Genomic DNA, 19,405 nt, shown 5'->3' on the forward strand with positions numbered 1-19,405 from the left:
ACTCGTCCATATCTGACGAGGTAACTGCAGCCCTCCCACAGCTACCAGTCAATGACTTGCTAGCTGCCCCTCCCTCCAAGGCTGAGACCCGGAAGGCCCTGAAGATGACAAAGTCAGGAAAAGCACCAGGAGTGGATGGAATCCAGGCTGACATCTACAAGTATGGAGGCGAGGTACTGACTGACAAGCTGACTGCCCTGTTCCAGTCTATCTGGGAGAGAGGGGAGGTCATCCAGGATTTCAAGGATGCTTCAATTGTCCACATTCACAAACGGAAGGGAGACAAAACATCCTGCGATAACCACCGTGGAATGTCTCTCCTCTGCATTTGCCCGCATCACACTTAACAGACTGGTTGACCACATCTCCAACACAGTCATCCCTGAAGCACAGTGCGGCTTCCGCTCAGGCAGTGGAACATGTAACATGGTGTTTGCCATACGCCAGATGCAAGACAAGTGCCGTGAGCAGAACAAGGAGCTCCACATGGTCTTTGTAGACCTGACTAAGGCCTTTGACACGATGAACCGCCGTGGTCTGTGGAAGATCCTCCTAAAGTTCGGCTGCCCAGAGAGCCTAATCCAGCTGATTACGTCAATCCATGATGGCATGCAGGCGAGAGGCCAGGAAAATACTGACATGTTGGATCTGTTCCCTGTGGTAAATGGAGTGAAGCAGGGCTGCGTCCTGGCACCCACACTGTTCTCCATTCTATTCTCTGCCATGCTGATTGGCGCCTTCCACGACTGTGCCCAGGGCATCTACATCCAGTTTCGCACAGATGGCAAACTTTTCAACTTGTGGCGACTCCATGCCAGGTCCAGGGTGTTTGAGGCACTGTTGAGCGAGTTCTTCGTTGATGACTGCGCGCTTGCTGCACACACCCATAAGGACATGCAGTTCATTATGGACAGGTTCTCAACCTCCTGCAGACGTTTTGGACTCACTATCAGCCTCAGCAAGACCCGAGTCCATGTACCAACCAGCTAGCTCACAGAGTGCCAGTGCCTCCCCCCCACCTGCAATCAAGATTGATGACACAGAGATCAAGTCAGTCAACAAGGTTTGCTACCTGGGCAGCACCCTATGCATCAACGGAGCCCTTGATTCAGAAGTGACACTGTGCATCGCCAAGGTCAGCTCCACCTTTGGCAGACTCAACAACAGGCTGTGTAATAACAAAGGCATCAGGCTCAGCACCAAAATCAAAACCTACAGAGCTGTTGTGCTGACCACCTTGTTGTACTGCTGTGAAACATGGACGATGTATCGCCGTCACATTCAACAACATGAGCAGTTTCACCAGAGATGCCTACAAAAGATCCTCGGCAGAAAGTAGCAAGACAGGGTCTCCAACCTACAGGTCCTAGAGAGGAGCGGCCTGCCCAGCATCGAAAGCCTGCTAATCCCGTGCCAGCTACACTGGACAGGACACATTGTCCGCATGACAGACAGCAGGATCCTGAAGATGCTCTTGAATGGCCAGCTGAAGGAAGGCCACCGCGAACTTGGAAGACCCTGCAAGCGCTTCAAGGACACCTTGAAGACAAACCTCAATGCCTGTGACATAGAAATCGCTTCCTGGGAAACTGATGCCCTTGACCGCTCTCGCTGGAGGATGCTGTGCTCCAGTGGCATAAAGACGTTTGAAAACATGAGAACACTGGCCATTAAGGAGAAGCGTGAGCGAAGGAAACAGGGCTCAACTTCTGAAGACGTTTTCCCTTGCAACACCTGTGGGAAGTGCTGCGCATCCAGAATCGGCCTCTTCTCCCATATGAGGACACACGCCGACAGATAAGCCTGCCTGTCTACTTGTCCATCAGTCCGACGGGAGACTCCATTATGACTCTCAAACTAGGAGGCAAGATTGCACTGGCTCATAGTGCTGCAGCCTTGGGGGCTAGTTGGCCCTTGGGAACCATTCCAACACTGACTGTCCAAAAACCCTCTTGGCCAAGAGAGTGGGGATCTAACTTGGGTAAGACACTCTCCAGTAGAATCAAATTCTAGCCCAGGTATCTGGGACAGCAGATGCCTCTTCTGCAGTTCTGCTGGTCATAGCTGGACACGACTGACTATGATACCATGACAATATGATAAATTAAGAGCAAGTCTGCTCCTTGCAGATGCACAAGCTGTGTAGGACTACTCAGTCTACCCACCTCAACAGGTGAAGGGTTATCATGGGTCTGGTCGTAGAAGAGAGCATGGGCCACTGCAGGAACCAAGGGTCGCACTCTGGGCTGGGCGAAAGAGCCCACAGGGACACCGCCATAGCGGAACACAAGCCGCCCTTCTTCGTGGGCATTGGGAGCTGCCATAGCCTCTGAAAAGCACACTCACTCAGATGTCATTTTGTAAGGAAAAACCACGCACGTTAATACCAAGTCCTACCAATGCTCAGTTCACAGTCACCTGGAAGGACTGATCCCCCCCTAACGCCTTTACCCTTCATCAGATGTTAAAAAAAGTTATACATTTTACTTCATAAACACAGCAGTGCAAGTGAAGACAAGGCCCAACTCTAGATAAGAAATCTGTTTTTGTTCCCAATCCAAACTGTTAATGTTAGGGATCCTGTTTCTGCACTGAAAGTCAAGTCTCACACAATCAAAACAGACCTTCACAGCTTTCTTTTTCATTACAGTCACAGCACAAAGCATGCAGAACAAGCAACTTTTGGACTGTACAAACAGCATCATCCCAAAAAGCATGAGTTACTTTTTTTAGCATCAATGGTACATAAAAAAACCCAAAAAACCAGCGACTACTGCTGTTATCACAGAAAACAATCAGGAAAGTGGTGAGAGCCAGACAGCGTGTCCCTACCTCTGATCAGAGAGTTGATGCCCAGTTTGTTGATGAACAAGTTGTCCATGCCCTCGTTACCCGTGAACAGCTCAGCCACCACATACAGATTGGGTCGTAGCTTACGGGCCGCATCCAACATGTACTGAAAGCACCCACAGGGGACAAAAATTATGCTAGGAATTTTACTCCTACACTGCAGCAAATAACAGAATGACATTTGTCATTTGTTTCATATGCACCACACAAAAGCATCCTGAATTTCTCCACACATACACTCTAAGAAAATGACCACAGACTACAACAGAAATCTCACTACATGTAAATTCTGCCCATGGGCCAAGCGAGAACCAGCTGTGTAACTGGACATGCTCATATCTTTATCAGTCTTAAAGCTAATAGTACATTCACACAATCCTTTCCCTCCCTCCACCTAATAAAATGTATCTAATGTATTTCAAATGTTAATGAACTTTCAAAGATAATTCTAACAGCTTAAGTGATCAGTGTCAACTATATAAAAGAATCAAATAAAAAAAACACTTAAAGAAACAGGATTAAAGTCCAGCATTTGCATGGGGCAGTGGTGTATTTTTGTCCTTTTTTCTTAAAGGGGGAGTGAAGTGAAATAGTATGATGCTTTAAAAACCTGACAAATGGATAATTACAGAGCCCTGCATAATATCAGGCCAAGAGCAAATCAGTAAGCTCCCGAACACAGGAGTAAATCTTGTGTTGCTGGTGCTCTTAATTCAGAGTGCACTGATGCCAAAGTAAAATGTTTCACTCTTACATTAAAGTATAATGTTTGGCAAAAGAGTTTGTTGGATCAAAACAAAGAACAGATTTTCATCATCAGAACAGATGAAGTCAAGAAAGTGGCGGTTATTTTGTTTCCCAAATTTGTAGTTAAATACACTGGCTGTAGAGCTGCAACAGCCATGGCTGGCCACAACACATTTATGCATGTTGCTTTTTTTTTCTCTCTGTGGCGTGCACATGATAGTGAGAAACTGCACTGAACTATGTGCTGCTGTTTAAAAACAAGATGATTTACTCCACAGGGTTCACAAGGGAAGCACACCACTGATCTATTTTAGATCAGTGGTAGCCACATGTGTGTCTTTCCCTGAATTATTGTGAGTCACACACACCACAGAATACACCATCAACTACCATGTATCGCAGAAAACCTGAACGTTAAATAGAATTATCAATCCAGTGAACGTTTGGTGGAAACATGCCTAAATTCAAAGAATCAATGTGACCAGGCTAAAGATGTCATTCATCAAGAGTAGGCCTCTTCCTTAGGCCAGAAGTGTTGCTGTACCTGAGCCACGTGAATGGGGGTGCTGTGGCAGTTGTCCAGACGGATGGCGTGGAAGATGGAGGCGGTGTCCTCAGCGTACTTCTTCATGTGGGCCCACAGCACAGGGTTGTCCTGGGGCTTTTGGCCATAGCGCAGCTTCAGGCTGTCACCCCAGGGGATCAGCTCCCTCCGCAGGTACACATGTGACTCTGCCAACATCAAGACAGGACGGCTTTATCACACTATTCTAAAATCATGTCAAGCATTTTCTTTTCTATCACAGCCCTGCCGGCAGATCCCAACTGTGCTACAAAGAACAACAAAAACAAAAAAACCCAAAAAAAACCAACAAACTTTAGACTGTAGGCATCAACCCAGGCACACGTGGGAAGCTGCAGTCTCCAAACGATCATCCTGTAGGCAGACAGTGCAGAAAGACCTTTCTCCTGTTTGTAGAGACACTTGCCCAACAGTCAGAGGAAACGGGGCAAAGAAAGGCCAAGAGTCTTGACAGACAGACCAGCATCAGACTTTCATCTCGCAAAATGTGGGAGAGACTGTCATTCTCCAATTGACCTGTCAAGCCACAACTCATGCCATGCTAGAACCACAAACATTAGAGCCTAACTCCAAAGTCTCCCGAGACTGAAAGATTCCCACCGTTATTCCTATAACGCTTCCTTCCTACTGCTAACCCAACACAAAACACACACAAACTTCAATCCACTCTGAAGTAATAAACGTAACTGACATGAGCTTCCAATGATGGGACATATTTCTTGGTTAAAACCACCCCATTTTCATTCTCTCAGTGGCCTAACTCTCACATCCTCCTTTTCCCCAGATACACTCTATTCTGTGGATATCTCAGTGCCAGCAATCCGCAGCAGCTATCAATGCAAGGCGACTGTTCGGGCTACCCACCAATGTCAAGGCACCACCCTCAAGCCACCTTCCAAAGGAGATACTGCAAAGCTGCTACATCACACCGGTGGCACTCTTTTATACTTATTCTGATTAACCACCTTAAAAAATTGCCCCGCTGATGACTTTAATACTGTAAACAGTTGTGAACTCTTAATGGAAGTAACTATTTTGTGTGTGCTAATTCATCGTAAGATAAAGAAAAAATAACAACAATAATAATATACAATAATTCAGTGCTTTTTCTCATTTGGCCTCAAAATGCTTTATATGTTCAAAGAATCATCAAGTCTTTCACTCCTGTGCGCGGATATTTCTGCACTTTAGAGGTAACTGCATTATCAACAGTCCAGCTTGTCACACGAGTACATTTACTTCCTTGCAAATATTGACTGCCTTGATGCATGTTTAAAGTGATTTCTCATCAAGATTTTTCTGATTTTCATGCATCATAAAAAACCTCAAGTATCCCAAAGTAGGGTATATCCCGTGTCCCTTCCAAATCACACGTACATGTATACACACTGCGCAGAAACAAACAAACCAGCAACTCCTACATGCCCACACCTGCATAAATACCCACCACAATGCCAGGCATACACACGCACGACCTGACAAGTTAGTTACTCACTCACCTTCCGCAAAATTCCTCAAAGGGTCATCCCCCATGACCCATCCATTGCAGGCCATCACTTTCTCCGGCTCCCTGTTCATGGCTTCCTCTGCCTTATCCACACTCCCCTCGTGGTTCGCTGGTACCACAAAGTAGCTGGAATAAAAGGAACACACACAAATGACATTCCCTTCTGTGGAGCTTCAAGGTTGCTATTCCATGGAGATCTGTAGCTGGAATAAAAGAAACACACAAATGACATTCCCTTCTGTGGAGCTTCAAGGTCGCTATTCCATGGACATCTGTAGCTGGAATAAAAGAAACACACTAATGACATTCCCTTCTGTGGAGCTTCAAGGTCGCTATTCCATGGAGATTTGTAGCTAGAATAAAAGAAACACACAAATGACATTCCCTTCTGTGGAGCTTCAAGGTCGCTATTCTATGGAGATCTGTAGCTGGAATAAAAGAAACACAAGCATCATGACATTCCTTTCTGTGAAGCTTCAAGGTTGTTATTCCGAGGAGATTTGTAGCTGGAATAAAAGAAACACAAGCATCATGACATTCCTTTCTGTGAAGCTTCAAGGTTGCTATTCCGAGGAGATCTGTAGCTGGAATAAAAGAAACACAAGCATCATGACATTCCTTCCTGTGAAGCTTCAAGGTTGCTATTCCGAGGAGATCTGTAGCTGGAATAAAAGAAACACAAGCATCATGACATTCCTTTCTGTGGAGCTTCAAGGTTGCTATTCCGAGGAGATCTGTAGCTGGAATAAAAGAAACACATGCATCATGACATTCCTTTCTGTGGAGCTTCAAGGTCGCTATTCTATGGAGATTTGTAGCTGGAGTAAAAGATACACACAAATGACATTTCTTTCTGTGATGCTTCAAGGTTGCTATTCTATGGAGATTTGTAGCTGGAATGAAAGATACACACAAATGACATTTCTTTCTGTGATGCTTCAAGGTTGCTATTCCGTGGAGATTTGTAGCTGGAATAAACGATACACACACATATAGGTATGTGTTGTCTTCTATCCACTGTAAGTAAAACATAAGCTAAAAAGAGAATCTTTTAAAAGAAATATCAATATTTCTATTCTTTTCCTGTCCCATATAAAACAACCAAACACCCTGGCTCATGCAGGAAAAGTGATCATTCCAAAACATGCCTGCGGAGTTGAAAAAAAAAAAAAAAAAAAAAAAATCAGCAGTTCTAATGTTGACGCTTTTGTCACTCTGCCTTGCACATAGTGGTGTTTTGTGCATCTATGTCTGGAAAGACTTCATCAGGACCTACTGTCTGTTGCACAAAGTTTGCTGCTGCCCATACAATAAGCAGCTGCTGAGAAAATGACAATAGTACTACCAACACATACATGCACGCACATATCTAAATAATAAAATAAATAAATATATATATATGTGTGTGTGTGTGTGTGATTATATATATATGTTAAGTATGTGTAATTAAATATATATATATATATATATATATATATATATATATATATATATATATATATATATATATATATATATATATCACACATATACTGATATAGACACACATGCAAAATCAATCAAGGGTGATGATAAACTAAAAATGATCCCATCTCTGTGGCTGCCTTCACATCTACAACCCATCTTGCTCTCCACAATCGGCTTTGGATCCACTCTGTTTACACATACCCAGGTTCAAACACTCCACTGTTGGCCACTGCTCTTTCTCTGTCTCTGGACCTTGCATTTGGAATGAGCTCCCTCCTTCACTTCATCAGGTCTCTGCACTCAGCTCCTTCAAGTCTGGCCTTGAAACCCACCTCTTCCCAAGATAACATATCAGCCCCTTCCTTGTTTTCAGTTTTCTTCCCCTCAGTGTAAAGTTATGCATGCGTGTGACTGACTGGTGTGAAAGCGCTTCGTCTCTGCACAAGATTTAGCGCTAAACAAATACTAATTATTATTGTTATTTCTATTAATGGCAGAGCTATCACAGAACATCTGTTGCAAACACGGCAGTTCAAATCCGTGGTATGCAGAAAATAACACTGGTAACAAGACACATCCATGTTCTTAGAAATAATGAACTGCAAGAGACTTTATATATATACGGTATCATACACCTGGTATCCCATTCAGAAGTTACAGTTACGTGGACAAAAACTCGCATCAACTGAGTGACGCGAGCTGTGATGTAAGTGACTGACACCCAGGCTGAGTTAAGACAGGAACTGATTTGCCCAGATAGATAGCTATTACACATATTCAAACCATGTTTCTGGGGTGGCGCCTTCTCACTGGGTAGAACTATGGGGAGGAAAGTGGCAGAATGGTTAAGATGCTCAGCTGCCAACACAGAGAGTCCATGAGGGCATGGGTTTACCTGAATCCCGCTCTTGCCCTTTCTCCCAAGTTTGACTGGAAAATCAAACTGAGCGTCTAGTCTTTCGGATGAAATGATAAACCAAGGTCCCGTGTGCAGCATGCACTTGGCACACTGAAAAAGAACCCATGGCAACCAGCGTGTTGTCCTCTGGCAAAATTATGCAGAAAGAAATCCACTCTGATTGGTACACAAATACGTAAGCATGCACTCAAGGCCTGACAAGCGCGTTGGGTTATGCTGCTGTCAGGCATGTGCCTAGCAGATGTGGTGTAGTGTATATGGATCTGTCCAAACACAGTGATACCTCCTTGAGAAACAGAAACTGAAACTGAACTGAACCCAGAACTTCCGTTCCAACACACACCTGTGCATCAGAGGCTCCTCCCTGGTCACCTTCCCTAGGCGGGGCCCGTCGCCGGCCACATAGCGGTAGCGGGCATTGGCCACAAAGTTGTGGACAGCCGTGTGGAGGTGGTCCCTCACCTCCGCCTCCTTCTGGGCGTTCAGGTGCTCCAGGTGGCGCTGCAGGGCCTCACAGCACTTGTCCACCCTGTCAGAGCGGTTGAACACATTAGGGCTGCAATGGAGAAAAATAAATAAATAAAAATAAACAATAACAAAATTACACATGCATTGTGGTCAGGGTTCAAATTTAACTCTTTTTTTTTTCTTAGTGCCAGTCGGGCATAATAAAATGAAATAAAATGTGCCAAGGTAAGTCCTTCTGCCAGGCTTCATTGTACACATGCTGGCACTTTGATTCATACTCCTGCTGTTTACTCTTTTTGCCATCCTGATCTTTCATCTCTGATTCGGGAGCCTTTCTTTTAACATTAAAATGGGAAACATCGTTCGCTGCTAATGCGCCATGAACGTCAACATCCGACTGCGCACGAGCAAAGATGCTGCTCTGCGAAGTCAGCTGCAGCAGTTGACACTTTCCATTTCGATCGACCGTGATCGAACTTGCTTTCTTGTTGTGTCTTTTAATTAATTTTCTTTTGCCTCTATCAATTTTCTGAGTGCTAACTGGGCACTCTCAACAGAAAATATGAAGCCAACTTTTTGAAACATTTGCACCCGGGCACCTGCTAAATTTGAACCCTGGTGGTGGTGGTGGTGGTGGTGGTGGTGGTGGTGGGATCCTATTTTCTCCTGTGCCATATATAATAACAAACACATAATAACGTAGGGAGGGTTGGGAAGGTGAGGGCAGTGTATGTATATATATGTATATATGTATATATATATATGTATATATATATATACAACTTACACAAACACACATAGATGTCTATTTATTCCATAAAATAAAAATCATGCATCAACAAATTAGTCCTGCATTCCACATTTCTGCTATATTCTCTAAGAAAAAACAAACAAACAAAAAAACCTTGTTTACTGCACATAAGTGTGCATATATATGTGTGTGTGACAACTTTCTTTACTGCACATTATTCTCTGTGTGTGTGTGTGTGTGTGTGTGTGTGTGTGTGTGTGTGTGTGTGTGTTATGGCAAACAACAAAGAGAAAGGAGGAAAACTGCTTTCTTCAAAAGAAAAGGAGAGGCAATGGAGCAATAACTGATAAAGACTGAGAATAATGGAGAGGAAGACTGAAAAACAGACAATGTGTGTGAGAGAGAGAGAGAGAGAGAGAGAGAGAGAGAGAGAGAGAGAGAGAGAGAGAGAGAGAGAGGGGGAGAGAGAGAGAGAGAGAGAGAGAGAGAGGAAAGGAGAAAGAGTGAGGGACAGAGATAGAAAAGAGCTAGAAAGACTATCCAAGGCCTGACCAAGCTGACGCTGCTGGTCAGAATTCTGCTTAGCAGATGCGGTGTAGTGAATATGGATTTGTCTGAATGCATTAACAATCATCTTGAGAAACTGAAATTTAAATAATCCACAAGAAACGGAAGATGTCTGAAAAAGGCAAAAACAGCAACAACGACAGCAACAATAAAGACACTATCATTTAAAACAGGCTGGTGCCAGTCATCGAAAAGAGAAGCCTCCTAAAATACAACTGACACATGAGCTAACAGATTTAAAACACTCTTCAGTCTCATTATAGGAATAGACACTGAGAAATGGACATGAATGCATACAAGTGTGTGTCTGTGTGTAATTGCTGTTTTCTTTTTAGATTTTATATAGATAGATAGATAGATAGATAGAGATATATTCCATAAACTCGATTCAATCAGCAAAGCTGCAATCTAAGTGTCACAAAATGGAGATAAAACATTAGGGAAATATGCATGAAAACTGGGACTCCTCTCTCACAAGTGAAACTCACACATAAATCTTTAAAAATTAAAAAAACAACAACCCCAAAACACAAAAAAAACCAAAAAAACCCCACCATCAAACTTAAACAAAGGCAGCTGGAAAAACAACTTTACTGTCAACAAGACACAAGTACATATAACTCTTGACATATTACTTTCTTCTTCTTCTTTTTTTCTTATTTTTTTTAAACACAAGGGATGTTGAGACTTATAAAGCGCAGAGAGATACGAGTGATTCTGTGTATGCTTTACAAGCCTGATTACAAATCTGTCGGCAAATCTATGTATGCGCTCACATGCATGCATTACCACTGCATGAATGCATACAAGGGATGAGAGGGAGGAAGAACGGGAGACTGAAGGCATCCCAGAGAATGTGCTGTGTGCACACATTCACATGCAGGGCTGGGGAAGTGTGCATATGTGGATGATCTCATGTTGGAGGTGCATGCACATACCCAAAATAGTACTGCTATCATTTGGGTTCTTCACGGGATAGATAATTCTGTGCATTCACGCATGTCTGTACATACAGTGCGAGTATGTCAACACACGTGTGTGTGGTGTGGAATGGGTGCACGTACTTTCACATACATACCATACGGGCGTACCATCCATGTCAAGAGTGTTTGTGTGTGTAATGGGGGGGTGGTGAGGGGGGGAAGAGAGTCCACACATGCATGCATGCATGTACGCACGCACACACAATCATGCTCATGCATACACCCATGAATGTATGAAAATATGTGTTTTAGTGTGTAAGGATTCTTGTGCATTTGTAAATGCGTGTGTCTACATGTATCCATGAGCACTGTGGTACAATTCAAATTTTTTAGTCATAGGATTGTTTCATTAGATAATCTGAATCATGACAGGACTGGTTCATTAGATAATCTGAATCATGAAAATGCATGCACTGTGTAGCAGATAGTCTGTGTGTGTGTGTGTGTGTGTGTGTGTGTGTGTGTGTGTGTGTGTGTGTGTGTGTGTGTGTGCGTGTGGGGTGGGGGGAGGGGGCTCTGGGGAGGGGTCGGTGTCTGTGTGGGTCTGGGTTTGTGTGTGTGTGTGCATGTGAGAAAGTGAGTGGGCGGATAAGGCTGACTGTATTAATGCACACATATACATCAGAATCAATATGATTCATACTCTGAACTCACAAATACATTCTTTGGGGAGACAGGGAAGGTGTGGGAGAGGAAGGGGGTGGTGGCACGCTAACATAATCGAGAAAAGAAAAATAGTAAGTTAAAGTGTATAGAAGAATACAGTGCAATCAGCAGCTGATATTGACAAAATGGCAATTCATATCTGCACCACTACCAGTGACAAGCGACTGTCCTGATGTGGCTTTCCATCAAGCCAGAACACAAACCCAACTGTGGTTTATAACCAGACTATTTCCAGCCCCCCTCCCCCCCCCTACCCCCCATGACCCTGAACATGAAGCCACCTTCGTATTAGAACAGAAGCAACTTCAGGTGTTTTCCTCCTCAGCTGTACATATATAATTATCAATGAAACAGGATGGACTTATTCAAGTCTTATGTAATGGTAGACAGATATTTCATATGGCACATCTTGAAATTCTACCTCCAGACGTTTGAATTTTGATGCAACTTTCTTCCACCCCTCAAACACCAGTCTGTGTAACACCATTATTATGATACAGAGAAAAAAACTACAAGGGGACCCATAAATTCTTAAAAGAAAATGCTCACCTCAGATGAGTAACTGATTTAAATAATAAGAAGCCTAGTCTGAGCTATTCCAATGGGCAATTTGACTGATCAAGACCCAGACGGTTTATCAAAATGACTTGAGCTCTTTTCTCAAAGCTTTCTTGTAGAAAATCTCTGGCAGGCTGCATCACATACTGCCTAACAATTTTGATTTTCCCTGCTGTAGGAACTTTATGCAGATGCTTTGTTGTCTGTTGGTGGTTGTTTTTTTTCCCCAAAAAAATAAGGGAACTTGCTCCATATTTAACTGAGTGTCTATTCTGCATCTAGCATCTCATGCCCTCCATGTCAAAAGCTAGTTTAGGAACATGATACATGGGCAGATACATCAGAGACCAAAAGGCAAGTTTTCCACAGTTCTGGTGTGAACTGTGACCAAGAGTATTCTGACTGGCACATAAAAAAAGGGAGCAAAAAAAGCTCCAAAACACGGAGTAATTCCATGGCATTATGACATTGTTTAGTGAAAAGCATCAGTACGGCCATCAACTTTCAAAGTTGTTGGGATGGTTGTCAAACAGTAACTAACTGAAAATTAAAACCCGTGTGACAACAGCATCACAGCAACTGCCATTTCTCACTTTTCCTCCCGCAAAAACAGACCAACAAATTCCTCTGGACAACTGCCAACGACACCAATTTTCATCCATGTGATGACAAAATTATGTAAATGTATATACATATAATATGCGGACAGAGGAACCACAGATTTTTATCTTAAAAGAGAGAGAGGTAAAATCAAGGCACACCCACTGCAACCAAACCAGTTCATATAAATCAAAATACTACAAACTCAAAATTCAATTACTGTTCACATTCCCATCACTTGCCTGAACTCAAAACAGGCAATGATGTAGGAATGAAATGAAAAGAAAAAAAATATCCCACAAACTGGATGGCAGGACGTTTTAACTCCATTCCATCTCTCCCTTTCGGGGTATCATCCAATAATTTCCACTGTTAACATTATGGGTTTTGCTGGGTGGGTGGGGGGGGGTTGTTTGTTTTTTTGGGGGTGTGTGTGTGTCGGGGGGGGGGGGGGGCGTTTACTGTATCACCTTTCTCCACCACATACCATATTAAAATAAGTTAATATGATTAACATGGCAAATGATCTTCACATGGGCAAACTAAGCTGCCACAACCAGACTTTTGTTACAAGGCACCATGTTAGAAAAACAAAAAAAACAAAACAAAAAACTGTGGATAAACGAAACAAACCACCAATGGGCAGTGACTGAGAAAAGCCAACTAAAATCTGATCAAACTTTTCTATACTACATGCTAGAAACAGCCACTACTTTACTCACAGCCACCTGAATCAAAACACTTTTGGCCTGTGAGATAAAACAGACAAAATCAGATGTGACAGGCAACAGCCATGAGCAAACACGCCAGTGCTTCAAAACAGCCAAGTAGAACTGCAGTCTTGGGAGACAGTGCCGTTTTTTCCATACTTAAAGGGATATTTTCAAGACAAAAGTACAGACCACTCGTACAGTTTCTGCAGCCACCTTTCTCCTAGACTGAAATACTAAAGCGTTCATTTTCACTCTGACTGGGCTTTCTGTCCCCTCACTTGAAAGTCCAATATGTTCAACAGTTCAGGACAGGTGGAGCGGAGAGCAAAAGCAAGTGCTCAGTTAGGTAGGGCTTCTCCACACACATCAGCTTCTGAAGACTTGAGCGCCAGAAACAAGACCATTCTTAGTGTCACTGTAAAGCATGCAGTGCTCTTTAGTTACACGTCTCCAAAAATATCCTTTAAAGGTAATATTTTGTGAGAATCGAACAGATGCCCTCATATTTCTAACACTCTGGTGCAACTGCAAGAAAACAGCCCAGTCCCTGGGTCAGTCAACTTACTTTGAGAGAAAGAAACGAAACCAACCAAGCACTTGAAAAGACAAACACAGACATTTCACAACAATCACCGTGCCATGCTGAAGCAACAGCTGTCAATGCCTCATTCCCAAAAGCAAACAAAAATAACGCCAAAAAACAAACAACACACACACACACAAAAAAACCCACAAAAAAACAACCTGCCAAACAAAACAAAAAAAAATGCATTCAAAAGAAAAGCATTTTCTCTATACTTACAGCTAAGTTGGCAGAAGCAAAAGGCAATATAACAAAGCATACCAAAACTCAGCAGTGAAACCATAATGTGGGGAATCCCCCATAAAAAAATACCAAGAGGTGAAATCCTCAACAAATACCTGTCCCCGGTGTCACCTTGAGAGGCCATATTTCTGCCACAAAAAGCGCCAGAGTGTAACTTCATGGCACTTTTTGGGTGCTCCACACAATGTCTTTATTTCTGTTCTTTTTTTTTCTTTTTTCTTTTTTTTATATATATATCAGTCTTCAAACCAGAAATTAAAACCAGAATGACTCCCCATTGTGGGGCACAAAACACAACAGCAACATTCACAGACTGTACACAAACTCCAAAACACAGACTGGTTACACATCCAAAACAAAGATTGGCTACAAGTTACACGTCTGGATACATGCACTCAACATTCTTTGTTGGAAGCGGACTTCTGATAAAACTTTTTGAACTGTAGCAGTTTTTCACCCAATTTCATGGATTTAAGCTATTTCCTCATAAAACTGTCTGGATGCAATGATGACCTCATGCCCTTGCAAAATCACTTTGGACATAAATAAACTCTCTACTGTTCCCCCATTCCCCTCAAACTCATGCCACCCCCTTGTCTGCTCCCCCTGGCTCCCACTCACTTTCCAATACACTTTCTTCCAAACACATCCCTTTCTTTCCCACTCCCCTGCACCATCTGTGAAAACCGTTCTGCCACTGACCAAACCTGCATTTCATCTAACGTACTTGTCCTATCGTATGACCTTCAAAAGTCCACTACTTTCATCAGTGACCATCATACTGTAAAACACACCTCTTTCTAGCTGGCAAAGACTCATTTTCTTGTTTTAAACAACTCCCCTTTACCTGAAAATATCTCTGATAATCAGCAGACACAGTTACACAATTAATGGTCTGGGCACAGCGGCTGTTCCCATCTTTGGACCTTGTAGACATTTTAAAAAATTTTTTTTATATCTACTGTTTTACTGCCGTAATTCCTACCCCCCAAAAAAACCTAATATACCACACACTCTTTTCTTTGCTAAAATCATACAAACTCTTTTCTATGCTAAAATCTTTTTCCTAACTTTGAATCTTTAAAAAAAAAAGTTTTTTTTCAAAGCATAATTCCTTCAGGCAGCAGAAAAAGCCTGTAATCCACAGAGGACAAATCAGAAAAATTAAATAAGAGCATACCCTGTCTGAAATGAAGCCTTAAACAAATGGTAACTTGTTGTAAAAGTAGTTCCAAAATGATAATTCTTACTTTGAAAAGTACTTTTTCACACAAAGTGTGAATAAATAAAGGTGAATAAAATTAAAACAATGTTAAGAACATATGTTTTTACTGTAATTTTTGGCCTAAAAGGCACTGCAGTGCATAAGGCGAACCCCATTCATTTAAAGAAAAGAGTTATTTTGAGCTAAAAAAAGCACACACATCCGATAAGCCACATCTGGTGTAAGGCGAAAGTCCCCCATTTTGTTTCTAACAACATATGTTGTTTTCCGAGTAGTGACCTCAACTTCCGAAAACTAAATTGGAATCGACTTGTTTTTGTCTGCCTGCTGACTTGGCTCTGCTACTCCGCTTGTCTTCTCTGTTATCTCTGCCCGTTTTCTTTTCTTTTTCTTCTCTTACGCTTTTTTTCATACGCTTTTACAGAATTCAGTCAAATGCATGCTGCTGCAAAGCCTCAGTTCATTAACCTGTTCAATCAGAATCCAGTCTGCTAGCCCTGCTTTGCAGTCCTATCTGCCATTTTGCTTTGCATTCTGCTTTCAGAAAATGCAGTTCACTTCTGATTTCTCTTCTTTCACACCATAAATTTATCCCCAACTCAAGACACCGCTCGAGGCTGAAGGATGAACTGTGATCACGTTCTGTTGGAAATTTTGTGTAGTATGCGATTTGATGGTGGACATGAACAATGTCATATCAAACAGTGGTTAGACTGACCTGTTGCTGATCAGCGTGATCGTGCGCTTTTATTGTGATAAATGATGTTGCCATATATAGAGGCCGTTGTGTTAGGTGGCTCAATGTGGTCAGAATCTTGTTCTCAGACACACATTGGGCGCATATGGCCGATAAGACAGTAGCACCTTAAAAGCAAAAAATTACAGCACGGTTTTTGGATAATAAAAGTAAAAAATAAAATGAAATAAAAAAACCAATGTTAGGATTTTAGGAACATATGCTTTTACATTCCCCACTCCCCATTTGTCATTATACTGACGAATTCAATATCGTCACATCATGATAAGTTTGGACAGGTTAACTGTAAAATGGGAAAGGCTCTTTGTACCAAGAAACCGTAACTTGAAGAGACTACAGTAGTAATTGTTACACTTTTCCGATTATCTTATTGGTAAATATTCAACGGAGTAAGCACAGAAGTCAAAGCAGAGCAAATGAAAAGATGAAGAGTTTAAAAAGCTGTCTTTTAATACCAAATAACAAGATATTTATAATCCATACCACGTTTTTGAGAATGTTTAGTTCCAGCTTCCATGCTGTAAGCTGGAATCCCAAATAAAGGCCAAGAATCATTGTAAATTTGCAGAGACAGTTTTGATTTCAAAGAAAAAAGTTTGAGCAAAAGAGTGAGCAAGTGCACGCATGCATGTGTGTGAGAGAGAGTGTAAGGGAAGAAGAAACACAGGGAGAGTGAGAGAGAAGGGAGAAGGACTGTGTTTATCTGACATGTAAACCTTTTTATCTGACTGCTCCCACACAGCAGAGGAGACTGAGAAGGACTGCTTTGAAAAGAAAAAAGAAGAAGTCAAAATACATATCAATAAAAATCAAAGAGAAGCAAAGCAGAAGGGAAAGGTATATCTTAGAATACTAAAGAGCATATGGCTGTCAAAGGACCTTTTGTTTCTGTTCTGATAATATCTCCTCTTTTGATGGCATTCGGCCAAATAAATGTTCCATTTTCTAAGACTAAAACTTTTCTAAAACTAATTTCATTCGAATTTTCTACTGAAAAGAAAAATGTCATCAAAGCTTTATACTGTCTTAAAGAAATTTTACACTTTCATCCAGGAAAACTGCTAATCTAATTTAGATACACATCACAGCACCACAATACAGAACAAAGCCAAACTCTCTCCAGAACACAACATTCATCAGAAGACAAAGATCTCTCCATCAACATTACACCATCATAACTACCATCCTCATCCTGATACTTACCGATCTGTGTTGAAATGCAGGAGTGCTTGTTGCACATCAACAGTGCACTGGTTCCGACGGAAATCTGCATCTTGTTTGATGCCCACCTCACCACCTGGTGAGCAGGGATGACCACGATTCTCTGCAGCAAAAAACAATATGAATCAAGCTACCATCCAGATGAAACCATGACACAAGACCAAACTTACACACACCAAAACCCTAGAAATCCCAAGTCGTTTCATGAGTTCAGCCTTGTTAATAACACATGAAGCAAAGTTGTTGCATCCCTACAGGTGCAACATCAGTGGTTCCAATCCCAGCACTGTCAGGTGGATTAAGGGTGGGGATTACTCTGACCTCTTTTCAACATGATTTTGTGCAAACATGTGAGTGTCTACCCCCCTATAGCCCCCCCCTACCCCCATCCCTACAGGTGCAACATCAGTGGTTCCAATCCCAGCACTGTCAGGTGGATTAAGGGTGGGGATTACTCTGACCTCTTTTCAACATGATTTTGTGCAAACATGTGAGTGTCTACCCCCCTATAGCCCCCCCTACCCCCCCCCCCCTTACAAGACCCCCCAACCACCCACTTTCAACCTATTCTTCTTTATTTGTATCCCATGATTACACTTATGTGGGGGAAAATGTGATATGAATATAGTCACTGATAAAGCACAATGGTTACTGTCATTAATCAGCTGTAACTGACATAAAGAGTTTATATGCAGTGTGAAAACTGGTGGAGTTGGGGTGTGGGGTGACACAGGTGACTAAAAAAATATATCAAAGAAGAAAGGAACACGCAACACTTTCAATAAAAATAATGTCAACTTAAGTCAACTATCTGTTGTTGTTTTTTTAACTGCAGGCATTATTCCCTGCATATGACATATAGATTCGACCAAACTGAGAGTGTAAGAAAACGATACCATGAAAACAGCTTAATTCAAAGGCCACATAACTTCAAAGTCCATTATCTTCACGTATTTATGCAGTTATGACTAAAGACCATATATCTGTCAAAATCCAGTTTGAAACAAATTCTGTACACACGCACATGTAATCGTGTATGTTTCTGTGTGTGTCTATATGTGTGTGTGTGTGCGCACGCGCATGCGCGTGTGTGCGCGTGCGTGTGCACATGCATGTGTGTGTACGTGCATGTCCATGTGTGTGTGCATGCATACACGCATGCGTGCATACGTGTGCGTGCCTGACACCTCTGACACCTAATGCTTTTGAGATCAGGTAAAAGTAAAACAGAGGCAAAGCCTTCATGGTTCCAAACTGTAAAGCTGCTATAATACCAACAGGGCCTTTTTTGTAATATCCAAATTTTAGTAAAGCAAAATAAATATGGGCTGACATAATGGATGTGTGTGGGAGACAAGGTTACTATATCCAGCAGTCTGCTCCACAGATGGGGCAAAGCATATCACATCCACATTCCCCTCCCTCCCTCCTCAAACTCACTCACACACACACACACACACAATCATGCAGAGACATGCATATGCATACGTACATGTGCTCACATGCGCTATGCATATACATATGCACACTCAAGGGCACCCACAAACCCGCATGCGTGCACCTATGAATTGGCATATAACACACTCACATAATAATACAGATTTAAGATGACATATTTCTTTATTTGCATGCACATCTGCTCATACAAGATGTATATGTGGCTCTCTACTCTGGTCAGAATCAAATAACATAATGCTACTTAATGTTAATAATAATTGTGATACTGTCATCAGCTAACGTAAGACTGACCTTCAATGCCTTTTCTGAAATCTTTCATGGCCTGGTCAATGTTGCAGAGAAAGAACTCCTTGATGTTGTACTTGGGGAATATTTCATTGTGAAGGATGTGATGCATGGTCTGGAACATTCAAGAAAACCAAGCTGTCACCTGTCACTGAACCTGTATTTTGTTAGTTTCTAAACACACAAGGAGGAAGGTGGCAGAATGGTTAAGACGCTCAGCTGCCAATATATAGAGTCCTTGAGGGTGTGGGTTC

General features: G+C 42.2%; 1 protein-coding gene across 5 annotated transcripts in view; it reads right to left on the reverse strand.

Moving 5' to 3' along the window:
* LOC143280094 (glycogen debranching enzyme-like) overlaps window positions 1-19,405 on the reverse strand; it is an 80,883-nt gene that overhangs the window by 43,644 nt on the left and 17,834 nt on the right. For 2 of the 5 annotated variants that reach the window (XM_076584628.1, XM_076584626.1), the window contains exons 6-13: window positions 19,158-19,266; window positions 17,391-17,511; window positions 14,301-14,333; window positions 8,417-8,629; window positions 5,680-5,813; window positions 4,142-4,329; window positions 2,833-2,956; window positions 2,166-2,329 (exon numbers count right to left, since the gene is read on the reverse strand). In XM_076584628.1, coding sequence (XP_076440743.1) covers window positions 2,166-2,329; window positions 2,833-2,956; window positions 4,142-4,329; window positions 5,680-5,813; window positions 8,417-8,629; window positions 14,301-14,333; window positions 17,391-17,511; window positions 19,158-19,266 — 1,086 coding nt within the window. The remainder of the gene's footprint in view (window positions 1-2,165; window positions 2,330-2,832; window positions 2,957-4,141; window positions 4,330-5,679; window positions 5,814-8,416; window positions 8,630-14,300; window positions 14,334-17,390; window positions 17,512-19,157; window positions 19,267-19,405) is intronic. The other 3 variants (XM_076584627.1, XM_076584630.1, XM_076584629.1) reach the window with 3 other exon arrangements.

Source organism: Babylonia areolata, chromosome 3 (genome assembly GCF_041734735.1).
Source record: "Babylonia areolata isolate BAREFJ2019XMU chromosome 3, ASM4173473v1, whole genome shotgun sequence".
Taxonomy (NCBI): Eukaryota; Metazoa; Mollusca; class Gastropoda; order Neogastropoda; family Buccinidae; genus Babylonia; species Babylonia areolata.